The sequence below is a fragment of the Perna viridis genome, chromosome 11 (assembly GCF_037379345.1).
Source record: "Perna viridis isolate PV_CMFRI_1.1 ecotype Kerala chromosome 11, ASM3737934v1, whole genome shotgun sequence".
NCBI classification, from domain to species: domain Eukaryota; kingdom Metazoa; phylum Mollusca; class Bivalvia; order Mytilida; family Mytilidae; genus Perna; species Perna viridis.
The window spans coordinates 6,838,658-6,852,613 of NC_142455.1; the positions used below are offsets into that span (position 1 = coordinate 6,838,658).

At 33.9% G+C, this 13,956-nt stretch overlaps 2 protein-coding genes across 8 annotated transcripts in view; both read right to left on the reverse strand.

Moving 5' to 3' along the window:
- Positions 1-1,592: 1,592 nt before the first annotated feature.
- LOC148602768 (protein Star-like) lies at positions 1,593-8,721 on the reverse strand. The gene is made up of 3 exons (XM_088553767.1): positions 8,308-8,721; positions 4,580-4,774; positions 1,593-3,482 (listed from the first exon to the last, which is right to left on the reverse strand). Exons 1-3 carry the CDS (start codon positions 8,719-8,721, stop codon positions 3,090-3,092), a joined length of 1,002 nt encoding a protein of 333 aa, XP_088409893.1. The 3' UTR covers positions 1,593-3,089.
- Positions 8,722-8,739: 18 nt separating this feature from the next.
- LOC148602769 (transient receptor potential cation channel subfamily M member-like 2) overlaps positions 8,740-13,956 on the reverse strand; it is a 48,628-nt gene continuing 43,411 nt past the window's right edge. For 4 of the 7 annotated variants that reach the window (XM_088553763.1, XM_088553762.1, XM_088553766.1 and 1 more), the window contains 2 exons: positions 10,378-10,423; positions 8,740-8,875 (listed from right to left, as the gene is read on the reverse strand). In XM_088553763.1, the coding sequence (XP_088409889.1) occupies positions 8,803-8,875; positions 10,378-10,423 (119 nt within the window). In that variant the 3' untranslated portion in view covers positions 8,740-8,802. Of the gene's footprint in view, positions 8,876-10,377; positions 10,424-12,906; positions 13,394-13,956 lie in introns of those variants that run through there. The other 3 variants (XR_015916893.1, XR_015916895.1, XR_015916894.1) reach the window with 3 other exon arrangements.

A 13,956-nucleotide genomic window follows, 5' to 3' on the forward strand; every position in this document is an offset into this window, starting at 1 on the left:
AACTAACTGGAAAGCGGGAATAACCAAAATGTTATTACGAGTGGCGATGATCACCTGGATTTAACGGGTGTGCGGAACTTGATCAACGCACGAGTTAAATCCTCAGGCGTTCTTGGTTTGAATAATCATATCTTGGCTTTTTACGATCACCAATTGATTATCCTATTTATTATTTAGATTTGCTTCATATTTTACCAATACTTTCTACACAAATTATAAATTCTGTGATTGGCGGATTGATATCTAATTTGTGACGATTTTTAGGGAGAATGTCCTAATTTATTTCACAGTGTAAATTATCTATATAATAAGTATGATTGTTAAACAACTACTTCTGAAATTAAATTGCACGCCCTCTTTTTATGGACGTTCGCTGTCTTTGCGTTCTTGCCCGAGTGTGTTAGGTCGTGTCAGTTATTCGAGGTGTAGATACTATGAAAGACTTGACAATTTCATCATCATAAGGACATACCTAACTTGTTTCTTTGTATGTATTATTTTAGTTACTTTATGTTCTTTATTGTGTTGGTCTGTTTTCCATGTCTGGTCTTTGTCCCTTGATTACATTCTTTTGATTTCCACCAGAATCTTGGTTCCCTTGATTCACTTCTCCCTATCATTCTATTGTAACTTTTAGTGGGCTTGTACTGCAATGTTATCAACTGAAGGTATCTTACTTTTCCATTTCATTCTACCGTAACTTTGAACTCTACTTTCTACATCATTTGTCACTTCTAAGACGAAGGATTTGTCAATTCATTTTCCACTCTGCAAATGGTTTGTTATTTTTTTCTAAGCCTGTTGTACCTCTGTCTGATTCTTATAGATTCCAGCCCTTAAAAAACGAAAAGAAACCCAAAATCTATGTGTATTGGAGACTACTTGAGGTTTTGTTAAATACACTAAGTTTCATTTTGTTTTTTGAAAGTCCCATTATAATGCCAGAATAACGTTCTGCATACACATACAGGTGTATATACATTTTGCGTTAAGTTGACCGTCAGATAAGAATCATGATATATGTGTTTCATAATTGGAAATCCTACATATTTTTTTTTTATTTTTTGATATTTTGTTTAAAGCTGCATTAGCTGCCAAATTTGTTCAGTTTTGATTTTACTGAATTTTGCTGATTCCTTGAAATAAGTTTGTAAGTAATGCAATTGAAGCAATGAATGTTGATAATACCTACAGAACATAGTGAAAACAACGGTTTTTTTTTAAATTAGAGAAGATCGATAGCTCTGATCTAATCATTTTTGGCCATTACTTCCGAAGATTGCCGACAGGACACTCACCTGGTTCAAAAATACTTTAACCTTTGTAAAATATTAACAATACGGGATAACAGGTAAGCAGGTGTCTTGTTTTCATTTCATTTCATCTACTTTTTGATTAGTTTTCAAATAAATAATGACAATATTTGAGCCACATTGTGTCACAATAGGTAAATTTCAAAAGGATCCTTGCGTTATATTTGAACTTTTTTCTTTAACTGCGCGGATTAAGGTCACAAGAAGTCACATGTATACGGATTTATCTAGGTCGATTTGTTTTCTTTAAATACATAGATACCTATTTCATGTATTTAATGCATTTTATTTGTGGATATCAAATGAAGTTATACAGGAAAAGTACAATTTAGTAGAAATAATTCAAAGTTACGGTATATTTCAACAGAAACAAATATTTACGAAAATGACAGCTAATGCAGGTTTAAAATGTTATAGTGAAAAGAAGTAAACATGTGGCTTTTCATATAAGCCTTATTATCAGGAGATTAGAATTATATAGAATGTACTGTATAATTCAAAATTAAGGGAGATAAGTCTGCAAATAACACTCAAATACAATAATTCAATGTGAATTATCTCCTAAGTGCAGATTTATTGAAATGAATAATTTTACATTTCATCATATAGACCTTTAAAAGAACTTGATCACCAAAAAATTTTATAGCCTTTTTAGGGGTGTTTCACATATTACATAATTTGCATGAAGACAGTTACTAGATATTACGAACAAAAAATATTCCGATGCATCAACATCAAAGGAAATGGCAAAAAAAAACATGAAAATAGGAAATATATATGATCAAGATAACCAATGTAGACAGTAAAAATAAGACACAAACTAGCAAAAACAGAGGAAAATATTGCACTTGCAGTATGACCGAAATTGACATCAGATGCTCTTGAACCATAAACGGGTCTGCTCCGTTAATGGTTTTGTTCCCATTTAACTTTTAATAGCGTAAAATGCGGTAAGAGTAAATTTAGATGGGATGCTAGTCTGATAAGTCGTGAAATCTAGCCGAAGGCTTCCCTGCTTGAGCCACATACCTTATCGGATTACCTCAGGGAAGGCTTCCCTGCTACTTTAGCCTCGTGCAGGTCCGCGTGTCAAAAGAATAAAGTCTATAGCAGCGCTAAGCTTGTCGTAAAAGGTGACTATATAGTGCTCAGAACCCTGACTGGGCTAGGAAGCTCTGCCCACAGAGCAACTGGGTTGTGTTGGAACGGGATACCCCAAACATGCTACATGCTGGGGTCGTCAGGATACAATACAGAGAACGTGACTGCAAATCATAATGGCGCAAAGTTTAGGGGGAAAAGCCGCGTTTCTCACCCGCTTATGAATCCTGCTGTGGTATTCGACAGGAGCTGGAACATTGGTTCCGCCGAAGGAGGCTAATTTACTCGACCCTACCCGCTTCTTCTATTTCCAGTGGCAACCAAAACTCGTCGATCCTATTGTCCTTGTGTTCCATCTCATTTTAATTTCCTCATAATTTCAAGGTCATTTTGTTTCATGTTCATCGCCAGGATATCGCTTAAGTATTGCCGCTTGGGCGTTAAAACCAATTAATCAATTAATCAATTAATCAACCTCTATTTTGTGTCTTCCGTTAAATGCAACAAGATGTCATCGTATTTTAACTTATTAAGTGTATACAATGTTAAAACAAAATGCCGTATACCGACAAAAGTCAATATTTTTCACCGAACGTTTAAGTCGAGTACTAGAGTACTTATGACTATTATGACCGAGTACTAGAGTATTTAATTTCAGTTCTTCTGCCATTCCTATTATATATTTTGAAAGTTAAGTCCTTTTTTTATAAATATTAAGTCATCTACTCCGCCATCATCTCGATGCATCCTCAGTAATGTTTCATAACCCTTCTTCTCCATGAACTTTTGCAACTGTCTCCAACCTCCAGGCTGGTGGGCATATTCTACCGCCAACATTTTAATTGTTAATTTATCAAAAGGTATGGTTTGTAAAACATTTAACTCCTCGCCTTCAACGTCTAAACTAAAGAAATCTATTGTTGTCCTATTCAGTGCCAACATAAATGAATAGAAAGGGAAACACTCTACTTTGAGGGTGTCTGGTTTGATATTCTGTTGTTTGATCCACAGCCTCGCTGTATAGTCATCTACTACTCGGCCTCTTTGAAATGCTTTGTTAAATGTCAGCTGCAATAAAAAAAAACAAGCAATCAAACAATCAAAACCTACTGTTAAAGATCTTTGTTCTACGTATTGTTATCATTGATAGAAACTGTTTAGCGCATTTGTTTTTCCGAGGTGTTTATTTGTGATATTTTGCAAGGTTTTGGAAATCGCGAAAATGAAAGCTTACAAATTCAAATATATTTCATAAAATTTTCATTCCATTAAATCTGAAGACGAGAAAATAAAAACCAAAGAATTACTACCCTTATTCATAGAGCATGTCGCAAAATTTTCATCTGTGAAGAAAAACCCAACAAACAAACGATGCCTTTTAGTCTACATATGCGATACTTTCACATAATGACAATCATATCTATCTGCACTTTGTAGAAAATCATACATTCATCTCCTACTAAATGTTTGTCAAAATTCCACCAAATTCCATTTTTATATCTTATTTAGTAACGGTTACAGACCACAAAACCGGTCTTAGTTTTTCATTTGGTTCTTTCACGTTGTAGATAAAAATTATATAGATTGTGTATAAATTTCATGTAGGTGTATTCAGGTGAAAGGAATAGCTCAGGTGAATGTAAAACAAAGTAGAAACAACAAGCTTTTGGTATCTTGTTTTAGTTTACAAAATAGGTCATTACATGTCATGCTTAAAATAAACCAAAAGCACATAGTTTTTGTTTTTATTTATACTTTAATGGCGATTACCTTTACTCCTACAAAATATGTAGACATTTTGATGAAAAATTTTGCATAAGGGATAATGAGAATCTTCATTACTTCTATATGAACGTTTTTGGTAAATGCTTCATGATTTTGTATGATATTGAAACTAAGTTTGACCTCTTTATGATTAAATTCTTATTACAAAAAAAAAATGCGGTATTTCATTTTAATTCGTATGATATTTGAACACTTCATAATTGTATTTTTACCATTATTTTATAATATAACTATAAAGTTCCAAGCCGACCACACCACTTATATCTATCAGATAATGTGGTAACGGCATAGCTCATGATTGTAAGAAGAAGAGAGCATTATTATTAGTTCCAAATTTGTATTTGTTTTTTCTGTCATTCTTTAAAATGATTTGAACTTACCAAGGAAGGAACTGGTTTTGGACTGAGACAAGCGTTAACAGAAAATGCTTTTCTATTTTTGGACTTGAGGGACTGGTAATTAGATGGATCAGCTTCTATCAGGAGCCCATTCCATTTCCGGACCCTTTCAAAGAACAGAGAATTAGACAGCGTTTCGCCATCCAATGCTCCACACTCGATGTAAAATCCTCCTTCCTGAAAAGAAACAATATGCGCTAAAAATTGTCGAGTACATATTAAATAATAGTTACTTTCGATTTTCATACTGGCAATATAAAGTAACTATTACTCTTTTTATCAATAAACAAATTTATTTTCTATTTCATTTTAAGGAGGTAGACCTAGTGTAAGGGAAATAACTCTTGAAATCAGTGATATGTTTGTATCATATCAAATTTCACCAAAGCTGTCGATTGATTGATTGATTGCTTGTTGGGGTTTAACGCCCGAGCTGCAATATTTCAGCTATGTTCAGGCGATGAACATGAAATGGATGATAAAATGAACGTGAATGATGATGAAATAAAACATGGGATGAGACAAAAGGACAATTAGGTCGACAAATTTTGGTTGCCACTAGAAAAAAGGGGGGTTGGGTAGGGTCGGGTCCTCCTGTGGCGGATCGCAAAGGTTTCTACTCCTATCGAATACCACAGCAGGATTCTTTAACGTGCGAGAAACGTGACGTCTTTCCCAACACGGTGCATCACTATGGTTTGCGGTCAGGTCTTCCGTATTATAGCCTGACAACCCCAGCGTGTAACACGCCAGGGATACCCGATTCCACCATCTGGGGCACACATACCAGTTGCTCTGTGGCTAGGTTTCTGAGCACTATTTAGTCGCCTTTTACGACAAGCTTAACGCTGCTGCAGGCCTATTCATTTGACACCCGGACCTGCACGTGGCCCAAAGCTGTCGAGCTTTTATTTGAAACAGAATGAAATCAGTCCAAGTTACTTTGATATTTACATGAGATTGATGTAAAATGCTGAATACAAATGTTCCAATGACTTGTAAGAGTTGTGTCCCTTACCCTAGGTCTACCTTCTTAAATGATGACTATAAACAATTAGTTTTGAATTTTACATGACATTATATATATTTATTTTTATCTCCAAAGAACAAGCGTTATATGAAAAGTAATATGTTCCTTTCCGTTTAATATAATATTTAAGTCAAGATATCAAAAATAAAAATATGTAGGCGTTCCAGCCATGAATCACATTGTGCATGATTCTTATTTGGAGAGCACCATAAACCCTGTTTAGTCATTTTCACTCGGAAGTCATCTGACTTCTGATTCTTAAAACCATCTGATGTCAATCAAAAGGACTTCCGGTTGATAACCGCCTTAAAAGTACTTCCACCGCAAAAGAGATCTGGTGGATGAATATCATAATGTATCAAATTGATTATTTCGTATGAATACATTGCCCGTTTTAACAGTATACCATTGAAATTATATTTTACATGATTGATTGTAAAAACAAATCAAATACATATATATAGAAGTTTGAACTATATTTTATTGCCTACGTTTAAAACTAAACATAGGTCATCAAGATTACACATTGAGAAACGAAATAAAAACGAAATGAAACGAAACAAACAAAAAGAAAACAAACAAACAAAAAAACAGAACAGAACAAAAACATAAACAAAAAACAAAAAGAATGAAAACGAAATTTAAATTGAAATTTTGAATCATCAGCATTGTGTGGATGTGTAGTTCTAGTATACTGTATAGTAGTGAAAGCGCTTATCCCGTTGTAGATAATTAATCTTTCTGAAAATACAGAAAGAACAAATTACCATCAGCGGATTATAGAGATTTTAAAATACCTATTAATATCTGATGACTTCCGAGATTCAACGCCATCGGCGCTTTGATTAAGTATAAATATAGTAAATATTCATGACGTCACTAGTACCGCCCCTTTTGGGGAGAACGATCTGTCATGAAGAGAAGGCCAGTGGCCATGGGATTGAATAATATTATTTTTAATTTAATAAATTGTGAAAGAAATTGTAATGCCGCATGACCCGATGTTTTGAAAGTTGTAAAAGATAACTTGGCTCATCAACCTTAAAGGGTGATACATAAAACTGCTTGATTTCTAAAGGTTTATTTACAAGGGGCATCACATAAGATATGAGTTTATATTGGAAGCAATGGGAGTTTTTTCCTGAATTTATTTCTTTAAACAGAGTCCCCAGGTAAACAATATTGTCATCAGTATTTAGTTGAACTTGCAAAATATTCATTTATATAAATTGGAATATCTATAAAATGTTTCCTATTATAAAAAAGAATATGCATTCATGCTTCGACTTTGAAATCTTTAGTGTTTGGGGTTTCTGCTCATTATTTTGCACCGGCCTCTTTTCTGTGTATTTACAATAAAAGGGAACTAATTCTTGCGGAAATCAAAAGAATGCAATCGAGGGATATATACAGGACAGGTAAAGCAGACACATACACAACAAAGGACATGAAACACCCTAAATAACACGTAAAAAGAAACAACTTGGAATCCACTAACCACTGGAAAACTAGACCAGGTGCACAGGTACGGTAAGCAGCCTCTGCTGTTCTAGAAACAACCACAAGTTGTTCATAGAAAGTCAAGTCCAGGGTAGACGAAAGATGAAAGAAAAACAATGACACGGTAAACAAATCGGTATTCATGGTACGGATGGATACACTATTACGAAATCATCATTAGATTATTGCCTTTAAATGGCACCCAACGATCGATGCAAATTAATCATTACAACATAGAAACGCAATCAACAAGACTCTTTTTTAAGATGGATTACCGTCGTTTTTAGGAATTGGGTATGATAATCATTGTACAGGTTATTATTCAAGCTAGATGTTGCAGGACATTACACAAAAGTAAGGTCAGGCACAGACACAAACGTGCTCTTCGATGAAATCAGGCATACATTTGAGTTAAGGAAGCCGAGGACGTGAATTATCTTATAATGATAACAAAATAATAATTACGGGCTGGCCGTTCCAGAGCATTTTCTGTAACACTGAGTGTTCACACGAACTTTACTTCCTTAATTTTGAGTACAACTAATTTTGCCTACCCTTGTAGATAACCAATGACAATACTCACAGATTGTAAGCACAATTGATCTGGCCTTGCATATACCTTTGGTTAATCAGATTGAAATTTGAGTATGATTGCTGAACTATTTTTGCAGTTTTCAGGCCTCCTTCTCAATCATTATATTTTCAGTTTTCTAATCTAATGACTTAAGGAGGTGAGGGACATACCTCTTGAAATGAGTGATATGTTTGTATCATATTCAATTTCACCAAAGCTTTCATTTGAAATAGAATGAAATCAATCCAAGTTACTTGATGCGTACGTGTTACTGATGTAAAATGCCGAACAAAAAAGTTCCAATGATTTGTAAGAGTTGTGTTGCTTACCTTAGGTTTACCTCCTTAAATGTTTATTCATTAAACTTTTATCTCATAGTTACTACTGCCTCAATTTTCAAAACCTTGTCTTTTTAACCTTTACAATGCCTCAATGCTTTTGTTTCATGCTCATCCACATAAAGATCAAGATTAACACTCAGAGCGCATCATTTGTCATCTTTTCTTTAGAGAAAACATTTCATTGAACTATTTCAGAACAAGTTCATGGTTCAAGGTCACAATTCAATGTTTGTGTTCCACTTTTGCTCTACAAGAATATACTTACAATAAAATTCAACCGGCTATCTATGACAGGTGCTTGTCCGCATGAGTTATCCAATCTAGTTGGGTGTGCAAGATTATATGGGTGATCAGATGGCTGCTGAATGTAAAAGTTTCGAATAAGATCAACCAGAGCCGGGTCATCGGACCTCACTCCTCTATCAATCAAAGTCTTCATTTCAGCCTTATAGTCAAACCTTTCAAGTTTGCTTTTAATTATTTTCTGCGGGATAAATTTTTGTTCAAATACAGCAGTATTTCGAGTTTCTTTAAACGATCCTTTCAAAACGGAAACGCATATTTCATTCGCGTTAGTTAGTGTACCAATCCGCAACCTTCTTGTGTAAAAAAGCCATACCATAGCAAAAAGGAGAATACCACCTCCGAATGAGAATCGTTTCGAGTTCAGAATTATCATTTCACTATGTATAAGGACAGAAAAAAAACCGTACACAAATAGCAAACAGATCCCAATGTTATTTTGTCAAAATAATATGTTTTACTGGGTTCTTTTATTACGCAAATAAACTTCTGTTAACCTATTTCCGTCTTTATACAGCGGCTGTGGGATCCTGAAATTAAGATATTTGTATTTGATAAACAGAATCTATTAAATCCGAAAAAAGATTTCGTTTATATTCGTTTAAACTTACTCTGATGAAATATTATTGTACAAAATTTAATACTATTCTCAAATAGAATAATATGTATGTGTTCTGTATCGATTCTGTGATATTGGTGAAATATTATAATTATCACCCTTTTGTATCAAATTTAAACTGATGTCAATCTAGCGTCACAAAACTTTAGGTGGTCGTGAGTAATAACATTACACAGGAATATATCAAAATGACGTCATCAGATAATTTCTTTGAGCAATTTCCTGCTGGGCTTTATAGTTTACTACTACCTTAACTGAACATTGCAAAACTACTGATTTTATATTTTAATCATTACTAACACACTTATTTAACTCATTTAAAACTGTGACGTCTATAGTGGTTTTAGGTATAATGGCACAGGTTTACTTTATTTAACCAACACTGTTAAGAATGGTTAGTTTTGTTGGTTTTTTTTAATACATTTTCACCAAGAACATTTTGTCTATATACAAGAAAAAAATCTTTAATTTCAAAATTTCAAAATATTCGTCTAGATTTTTGCCATTGATACTTGGTATCTGCCAACAGTTGGATAACCGGAAGTGCATTTTAAGCCCAAAATGTGATCTGCCCTAATCAGTGACATTCAACGACGTCAGGACTATTTCGTGTCCTATGATGACCACAAAAATGATGTAAGAAATGACATTGTAATTTATAAAAAGTTACTGTGTCAAGTACAAATGACCGAATTTGACTAAATTTACAACATAAAATCTTGGAATTAACAGTGATGTTTTATAACAAAGAAACAACAATATATGTTAAATTCCCTGAGTTTTTATTTCGGAATAAAAAAGATATACGATTTTCCATAAGTGTTCAGAAGGACGTGCGCAATTGCACAATTAAGGTACAAAAATGTTCCTTTGCGGATTTTCTTTTATATTTTGCATACCTATACATTAAAATCTTGGCGATCATTCCAAATTGGTTGCAATTTGCCACACAAAAGAGCAAAGAAAAAGTATATAAGTATGAAAGTGTATAGGTTTTCTTTTTAGTTTCTCAACAATTTGTTTTATTCCAATCTCACTAACCCGGATTCACTCTCCCCGTTTTAGGCTTGGAAACTAAGTTAACTCACACGGAAACATTTGAAAATTTTGAAAAAAAGCAAATTTCTTTCAATCAAAAGTCATTCTCTTTTTCGTATGAGAACAATACAACGAACGAGTCGCAATATGAGCGTCATATGCTTTACCCGAATTAGGTACAAAAAATGCTCCTACACGGATTTATTGACATATGGCAAACTTAATCTTTAAAATCTTGTCTATTATTTCGTGGTCTTTTCATGTTGACTCGCGAATAAACAAAAAAAAATTCCTTCTTTTCAGTGGGTATGAATTTTTTGGTTAAGTTTTCCCGCAATTGTTGCATTTTTTTCCCTTTTTTTCTATTTCACTTACCTTGTAAAACAAAATTTTGTCAGTGTTGAGCTTTGTAATCTGCAAACTGTAAAGAGTAAAAAAAAACATCTTAGATATTGAAAAATAACAACGTGGGTTGTTGAGGTTTTGCAAATGGTTCAACTTGAACAAATCATTGTCTCAACAGCGGAACACTCTATATGCAATCGATGGAAGAAAGTCATCACTTAATTCACAATATGTAGAATTGAAGTGGATGAAAAAATCTTCGATGATGATTTTTTTCCTGTAACCACACAACATGTAACACTTGAACTGTCCAAACGGAATGTGACGATGGTGCATATTCAACTGTTCACGCCAATCACGCACAGAGTTTACATAGATTGTAAATGTAGGCTACATGATATAAGAAAAATTGAATTTGAATATCCCACACAAGCGTGTAATTGAAATAGTGACCAGGGGCGGAATTTATAACGGGGTTCCAGAATTATTTGCTATTGTTTTTTAACCAATCTTTCAAACCAAGGGTATTTGGATCTCCCCGAAACAATCTCTTGAACCCGCAGCTCTTGACACTTACATAAAATAAGTTCTATAGCATGTACCCCTTTCAACAATTTAGTTTCCACTGAGTTGTCACAAATTCTTTACAGCATCACTGACTAGGATCATTAGTTAAATTTAGGTTAGTTAGATAAAACTAGACAAATTCTCTAAAACGTTTTGAGTAGGTTTGTCTAGGTTTTCAGATTGACATAATCAAAACATCTTTTCTTTTTGGATTTGTTTTGTTGTAAGTTTAAGTCATATGTCTTGACCTTAAACTTACAATCCACTTATATATGTCATCAATAGAGACACCTGCTCATCCCTATAGTAATTGGTTGGTCTGCCTTATTTTCCCTTGGTTCTAACCCCCCTTTTTTCACAAAAAAAGCAACGAGAAGGATTTTCAATAAATTATAAAGCTATATTTATACATTGAGACATAGAGTCAGTATTTAATATTTATATTAAAATAAATTGTAGATTATTCTATATCCATGATATGTTACTAGTATTGTATATGTTTTTTTTTTTTTGTTGCTGTTTTTCTTTACAAATCTGTAATCTGGTTTCATTTCTAATTTGTTGTAACATTCATCAATTTTTATTCAGATTCGGATAGTTTTCATTAACTACACGTTTTTACAGGCTTTTTGTCAGTTTGAGAAATAGAGATTTGTCACTGCAAATGAGATTTGATTGGATCTATAAAAAGAGTAAAATAAAGATACAACACTATAGATCAACTCGGAGGAAAGGTAACATATGTTATATTTTCCAGTAATGAACGGAGGAGGCTGGATGTATATCTTCGTAGCACTGCACTGCAAAGGCAACACACAGTGACTCCAACAGATACATGCACTATTAAAAAAAACTCTCCGTATGTAATATCACTGTTGGTATTGACTAGGCAGTCCCTGTAAAACTTATTATATGGCTTAACTAAGAAAAAAAAAACTTCAGTAAATATGATAAGAACGGGTCATATGCCATTGATAACATTCTGGCCGGAAATGTCCCATGAAAATCATTTTAGAGGGAGCACCGCTAAGCGGTGTGAGCTCTACTGTTATTACATGTACTATCTTATTTTCCCTTGAGGTTCCCCAACATACTAACAAAAAGTCATGTCCTGGAAGTAACAAAAAGTGACTGTCCTTACAGAGAAAATTCATCGCTTCCTTAAATCAAGCAGATAAGAGAAAAAAGTTAATATTATGTTTCACTAAAAATAACTATTCTGATGGTTTTCTAGCCTCTTCTATGTTTTTATTACTTATAAAAAGAAGTGAATATGGTAAGTTATTTTTTAAAATTTCGGGAAACACGTGGCTGTACGCACGTGTGTCTCCGATGTTTTACTGTTGCTGTTGTCAAAACCTAACCCTCCTCGGAAAAAGTAATCAAGGAAACCAACATTCTAGTGGAAATCAAAAGAATGTAATCCAGGGACAAAGACCAAACAAGGAAAACAGATACACACAACAAAAAACATAAAATAACCAAAATAAAGCATACAAACCAAGGAAAGTTCATGAGCAACTCGGACTCCTCCAAAGACTGGGAACATGAACCAGGTGCACCAGTAGGGTAAGCTTCCTATGCCTCACTAGAAACACCCGCCGACTTGCTCATAAAGAGTCAAGTCCAGGGTGGACGAAAGAGGAAAGAAAAACTATGACACGTTTAACAAATAAGTTCTCTTGGTGCAGATGGATATACCGTAACGATCCACGACTGCATGATGATATTTTCAAGAAGCCTGATTGTAAGAGGTTTAGCGCGAGACAGGAAGTCTGGCATAAGCTCTGGCATAATGTATGTATTTTCTGCTTTTGATAATAAAGATCTCCTTCAAATAAAGTGTCATTTTTTTGTTTCTCAAAGAAGTGACTGAAATATGTCCAAGTTTTATGTTGTTAGTTAGGAATGAAAATTAAGTATCCTATCAAAGTGAAATAAAAAAAAAACAATAGAAATAGAACACCTGTATTTGAAGGAATGAATACTAAACAAAGGACAGGGAGAAAACCATTCCAAGAGGGTATCTAGGACAAAAAAAACAGGCAGTGAGTGGCACATGACAAATTTTATTTTCTAAATTTTTTCACTCATTTCACATAAATACGTCATTTTATAAACTTTATATTAGTCCACTCAGGTTTCACAATTTAAAAACTGTTTCCTGTTTCATGAATATTTCTGAGTTCTAATATTTTATGAACTGAATATGGGAACCAAGTTGCGCTTGGTGTAAAAGTTTTAGTAGTCGAAAATGTAAAGAAATATAAAGTAATCCAGCTCTGAGACACCGACCAACCTGCAGCAGTCTGATACATTCCAGGCAGGCCTCATTACTGGCACTCACTGACAGATATTTATTTCTTCTTGTCCCTTAATTAACAGGAGCCCATTTCCAGCATTACTTGTGGTTCCAATATGCAACTGGTATAGAATAGAACAGATATGGTGGAAGGTAACAAATGTCCCTGTGTATAATCTAAAATAGTAAATACTTTCAAAATTGCAAAATAGAAAATACTTTCAAAGATCACCAAAAAGTCTTCAATAAATGAAAAGGAGTAATCTAAGGAACCGAGATTCAGGCGGAAGTTAACAGAACAAAATCAAGGAACAAAGACTAGATTTGGAAAACAGACAAACACAAGAAAAAACATAAAATAACCAAACAATACAGAGAAACAATAGCAAATGAGCCCCTCGGACTCCACTAAATCTAGGAGCATGGACCAGGTGCAGCGGTAGAGTAATAATAACTCCAAGAAAAGGTCCAACGTCTAGAACAAAGATGCCAACCCAAGTAACTCTGCTCTTTGAAGTATTGATTAAATGCTTCTAATGGGTACATTGAGGAACATATTTTTGTAAGGTGGGAAAACGTATGCAATAATACCTTCTATTGCAAACCAAGATTCATTGTCATGAGCATACATGTTAACTTAGTCAAACCTAATTGTTGTTTCCTGCAATCCATCATAAAATTGCGGGAGATTTTGCGTTACAACATTATCAACATATTGTGTTATGTTATAAATTAAATAA